General features: G+C 48.3%; 1 protein-coding gene across 3 annotated transcripts in view; it reads left to right on the top strand.

The window, feature by feature from the left end:
• The window catches only part of LOC310821648 (glucagon receptor-like), a 16,800-nt gene that overhangs the window by 2,113 nt on the left and 9,687 nt on the right, over positions 1–5,000 (top strand). Inside the window, exons 3-6 of one of the 3 annotated variants that reach the window (XM_083693769.1) lie at positions 332–439; positions 1,494–1,585; positions 2,331–2,434; positions 4,202–4,367. In XM_083693769.1, the coding sequence (XP_083549895.1) occupies positions 332–439; positions 1,494–1,585; positions 2,331–2,434; positions 4,202–4,367 (470 nt within the window). Of the gene's footprint in view, positions 1–331; positions 440–1,493; positions 1,595–2,327; positions 2,435–4,201; positions 4,368–5,000 lie in introns of all 3 variants that reach the window. The other 2 variants (XM_083693768.1, XM_083693767.1) reach the window with 2 other exon arrangements.

The following is a 5,000-nucleotide window of genomic DNA, read 5'->3' as shown; positions in this document are numbered from 1 at the left end:
ATAAGGTGCAGTTACTAACCACTCTGAAACCCATTTCTCTCTTTCCCTCTTCCTGAAGTTTGCACTTGTAAACTTCCCCTTGAAGTAAAAGGACATGATTAGTTTAAACATGGCCTCTTATCACCAATCTACTCCCATTAAAAACCCATGTGGGGGAAGGTTCATAAGCGCAAACTTCAGGAAGAGGGTGGAGAAATGGGATGCAGAGCATGGGTTAGTGACTGCACCCTATTCACAGGACTTGTGTGTTTTCTAACCATGCTAAACTATCAACTGTTTATAACCATGTTATTACTGTGTAGTAAAGGTTTGTGTTCGACCCTCTCTGCAGGACTGGTGTGCAACAGAACCTTTGACCAGTACGCCTGCTGGCCCGATGGACTCCCTGGAGCCACTGTCAATGTATCCTGCCCCGGGTACCTGCCATGGCACCATCAAGGTGTGTGTGTGTGTGTGTGTGTGTGTGTGTGTGTGTGTGTGTGTGTGTGTGTGTGTGTGTGTGTGTGTGTTTGTGTGTGTTATGGTTAAGCTTGGGCGCTGGACACAGAACCTGTTCCCTCCGCAGATTTTAAACATTCTCAACTTTGTGTGTATATGAGAGAGAGAGAGAGAGAGAGAGAGAGAGAGAGAGAGAGAGAGAGAGAGAGAAAGGCAGAGAGAGAGAGAGAGACAGAGAGAGAGAGATAGACAGAGAGAGAGAGAAAGGCAGAGAGAGAGAGAGAGAGAGAGAGAGATAGACAGAGAGAGAGAGAAAGGCAGAGAGACAGAGAGAGAGAGAGATGATTGTATAGGATGAGAAGTTTGCTCAAGTGAAAATAATACAATAACACACACAGCATCATACTTGTGTCACCGCTACTCAAGTATATTCAATCTATACAATCTGTTATATTCGATGTTCACACACCGTCTACACAATAATCAGTGTGGTATTAGTTTATGAGATCAACACTGGCAGTGTGTAGGAAGTGCCGAATAGATTAAAAGGCTATTACTCATGAAATCCAATCTAATTGCCTTCCCAAAGTCCATCTCTTTCTACCTCTTTTCAAGGCCACTGCTTGAAGTCATTGACTATGTAATCAGGTAAACTAATTAGGCAGACAGACAGAGATAGATAGGTACTTTATTTATCCCCCGAGGGGAAATTAAGGCATTACAGCAGCTCACATCACAAACAACAACAGCAAAATAAAGTGACAATAGAATAATAGAATAAAATAAAATAGGCATCAGAAACATTGTGTACAGTAAGAACAGTAAGATTTAACATCCCCCAGCCTGACTCTGATCCCCCCGGTCGAGCCAGCCTGAGGAGGAGTTACAGTCTTATTGCGGCAGGGATGATGAGTTCTTTTGAAAAGTAACTGAATTTTGCCTCCTTGGCCAGAAGTGGCAGATTTCCAACAGACTTACATACCTTTAACAATGAAAATGTGTGTGTGTCTGCCTGTGTGTGCGTGTGTGTGTGTGTGTGTGTGTGTGTGTTCTAGTCAAACAAGGCCTGGTGTATAGAGTCTGCGGTCTGGATGGTCGTTGGGCACCAAAGAACACCAGTGAGTGTGAACAGGATGAACCGGGCCAGGTGAGACAGGTGTGTGTGTGTGTGTGTGTGTGTGTGTGTGTGTGTGTGAGTGTGTGTGTGTGTGTGTGTGTGTGTGTGTGTGTGTGTGTGTGTGTTTTGTTTCTGATTGAAGTCACTGACAGATGCAGTGACTTTGCATATACAGGAGGGTACAATATGTACTTGTGTCCATCAAAGGCGGCATTGCCTACGGGGCGCAAACATTTCTGTACCTGAAACAGCGGCATTCAAAGCAGGGTAGAAAAAGACTTGACTGTTGTTGCTAGGCTACCAACTGGCAAGGTATGCTCGTGACAGAGTAGCTTGCTAGCCAGAGGGGGTAAAATACATTCAGAGAGTGTTTGTTCCATACAACAAGAGTGTATACTTATTTCAGAAACTGTAGTGGAAGACATCCTCATTTTCCACTGAAGTAGCTTCCATCTTGTTTTCTGTTTGTCCCGCCCCTCCATCAATTTGATTGATTCCTTGGCAGAAATGGAGGGTACGAGGTGTGCCGTTGGCAGATTGAAAAACGCCTCCGGTGGACAGGGCCCCTAAATGTGTTCCTCTGTATGTATGCATCCCCCCCTCCCTCCTTCTCTCTCTCTCTCTCTCTCTCTCTCTCTATCCATCCCTCTCTCTTTCTCTCTCTCTCTCTCTCTCTCCCTCTCTCTCTCTCTCTCTCTCTCTATCCATCCCTCTCTCTTTCTCTCTCTCCCTCTCTCTCTCTCTCTCTCTCTCTCTCTCTCTCTCTCTGCAGCAGCAGTATGGGCAGATCCTCAGTAAGTTCCGGGCCATGTACACGGTGGGCTACTCCCTCTCCCTGGGGGCCCTCATCCTGGCCCTGGGCATCCTCATCAACTTCAGGTAACTGATGGAGGAGGGGAGGAGAGGGAGAGAAAGGGAGGAAAGGGAGAGAAGGGGAGGAAAGGGAGAGAAGGGGAGGAAAGGGAGAGAAACGGGGAGAGGATGTGGCACGGGAGGGAAAGCAAAGCATTGAGGATAAAGTCATACTGTATATACAGCGACTGAGGAAAGAAAAACAAATATGAAATGAATATGGTAATAACAAGGTAATAACAAGGTAATAACAAGGTAACGGACAGAGAAGAGGAGGGAGGAGAAGGAGGGCAAAACATTCAAGATAAAGACACATATATCAGTATCAGAATCAGAATTATTTTATTTGGCCAAGTATATGTGCACGTACAGGAAATTGACTTGGTGAGGTTGGTGCTTGGGACACAAAACAACAATATATAAGAAAATATGAACAAAAAATGTACATACAGACCGACGATCCCAGGAGAAAATAGGTATTAGATAAAAATCATGATGAAAAAGAGAGGGGGAGCACAACTGGAGGAAATACAGGAACAAACAGAGATAAACATAATCATTTCCTCTGTATTCACCTCCCTCTCTCTCTCTCTCCTCCCCCTCCTCCCTCTCTCTCTCTCCTCCCCCTCCTCCCTCTCTCTCTCTCTCCTCCCCCTCCTCCCTCTCTCTCTCTCTCCTCCCCCTCCTCCCTCTCTCCTATCTCCTCCCCCTCCTCCCTCTCTCTCCTCCCCCTCCTCCCTCTCTCCTATCTCCTCCCCCTCCTCCCTCTCTTCTCCTCCCCCTCCTCCCTCTCTCCTATCTCCTCCCCCTCCTCCCTCTCTCTCCTCCCCCTCCTCCCTCTCTCCTATCTCCTCCCTCTCTCTCTCTCTCCTCCCCCTCCTCCCTCTCTCCTATCTCCTCCCCCTCCTCCCTCTCTCTCCTCCCCCTCCTCCCTCTCTCTCTCTCCCCCTCCTCCCCCTCCTCCCCCTCCTCCCTCTCCTTATCTCTCCTCATCCCTTCTTTCTGACCCTCTCTTCTCTCTTCCCAAGTTCAAGTTTATTTGTCATCATACAAGTATTCCCTCCTAAAGACCTCTTCACCCCCACTACCCCCCTGTACTAACCTTAACCCTAACCCTAACCCTGTACTAACCTTAACCCTAACCCTAGAGACCTCTTCACCCCCATTCCCCCCCTGTACTAACCCTAACCCTAAATACCTCTTCACCCCCACTACCCCCCTGTACTAACCCTAACCCTGTACTAACCCTAACCCTGTACTAACCCTAACCCTAACCCTAGAGACCTCTTCACCCCCACTACCCCCCTGTACTAACCTTAACCCTAACCCTAACCCTGTACTAACCCTAACCCCAACCCTAGAGACCTCTTCACCCCCACTACCCCCCTGTACAAGTTTCTCTACTGTTTATAAAAAAAAAAAATCCTTCTTCTAGCATTGTGACTGCCTATGGCCCCTGGTCTGAGCATTGATTACTTTATCTTATGATGACTGATGGATAGATGATTCACCTACTTAAACAAATGTATTTGTTGTAAGTCGCTTTGGATAAAGGCGTCTGCTAAATGCCATGAATGTAAATGTAAGTATACAATGCATATGAGGAAGGGGGGGGGGAGGGGGGGGGTCCTAATGGCCTGAGGGTAGAAGCTATTCTGGAAGCTGTTTGTTCGGGTGTGAATGCTTCAGTACCATCTGCCAGATGGAAGCAGGGAGAACAGGGTGTGACTGGGATGGCTGTTGTCCTTGATGATCTTCCCGGTCTCCCCCCCCCCACCCTCCCCCCCCCTACAGGAAGCTCCACTGTATGAGGAACAACATCCATATGAACCTGTTTGCTTCGTTCATCCTGCGGGCCGTCTCCATCCTCATCAAGGACGCCCTGCTGGACCCCCCCGGCCTCACCCTGGCCCCCGGGGTCAACACTGACCACCAGGTGGAGCGCTGGGTCAACACCCAGGTGCACCGCCGCGCACCTGACTAAGAGGCTAGCATAGGGTTAACACACCTGGCTAACACCTGGCTAACAGGCTAGCATAGGGTTAACACACCTGGCTAACAGGCTAACAGGCTAGCATAGGGTTAACACACCTGGCTAACAGGCTAACAGGCTAGCATAGGGTTAACACACCTGGCTAACAGGCTAGCATAGGGTTAACACACCTGGCTAACACCTGGCTAACAGGCTAGCATAGGGTTAACACACCTGGCTAACAGGCTAACAGGCTAGCATAGGGTTAACACACCTGGCTAACAGGCTAACAGGCTAGCATAGGGTTAACGCACCTGGCTAACATCTGGCTAACAGGCTAGCATAGGGTTAACACACCTGGCTAACATCTGGCTAACAGGCTAGCATAGGGTTAACACACCTGGCTAACATCTGGCTAACAGGCTAGCATAGGGTTAACACACCTGGCTAACAGGCTAACAGGGTTGACACACCTGACTACCTGAGACCCCTGGTCTGAGCATTGATTAATTTGACGTATCGATGATTCACTTACTTAAACAAATGTACTTGTTGTAAGCCGCTTTGGATGAAGGCGTCTGCTAAATGCCATAAATGTCACAGGCTAGGTCAATGCAGGCG

Source organism: Argentina silus (genome assembly GCF_951799395.1).
Source record: "Argentina silus genome assembly, chromosome: 22".
In the NCBI taxonomy this organism is placed as follows: Eukaryota; Metazoa; Chordata; class Actinopteri; order Argentiniformes; family Argentinidae; genus Argentina; species Argentina silus.
The sequence above is the reverse complement of the archived record's forward strand: the minus strand, read 5'-3'. Positions and strand labels throughout refer to the sequence as shown.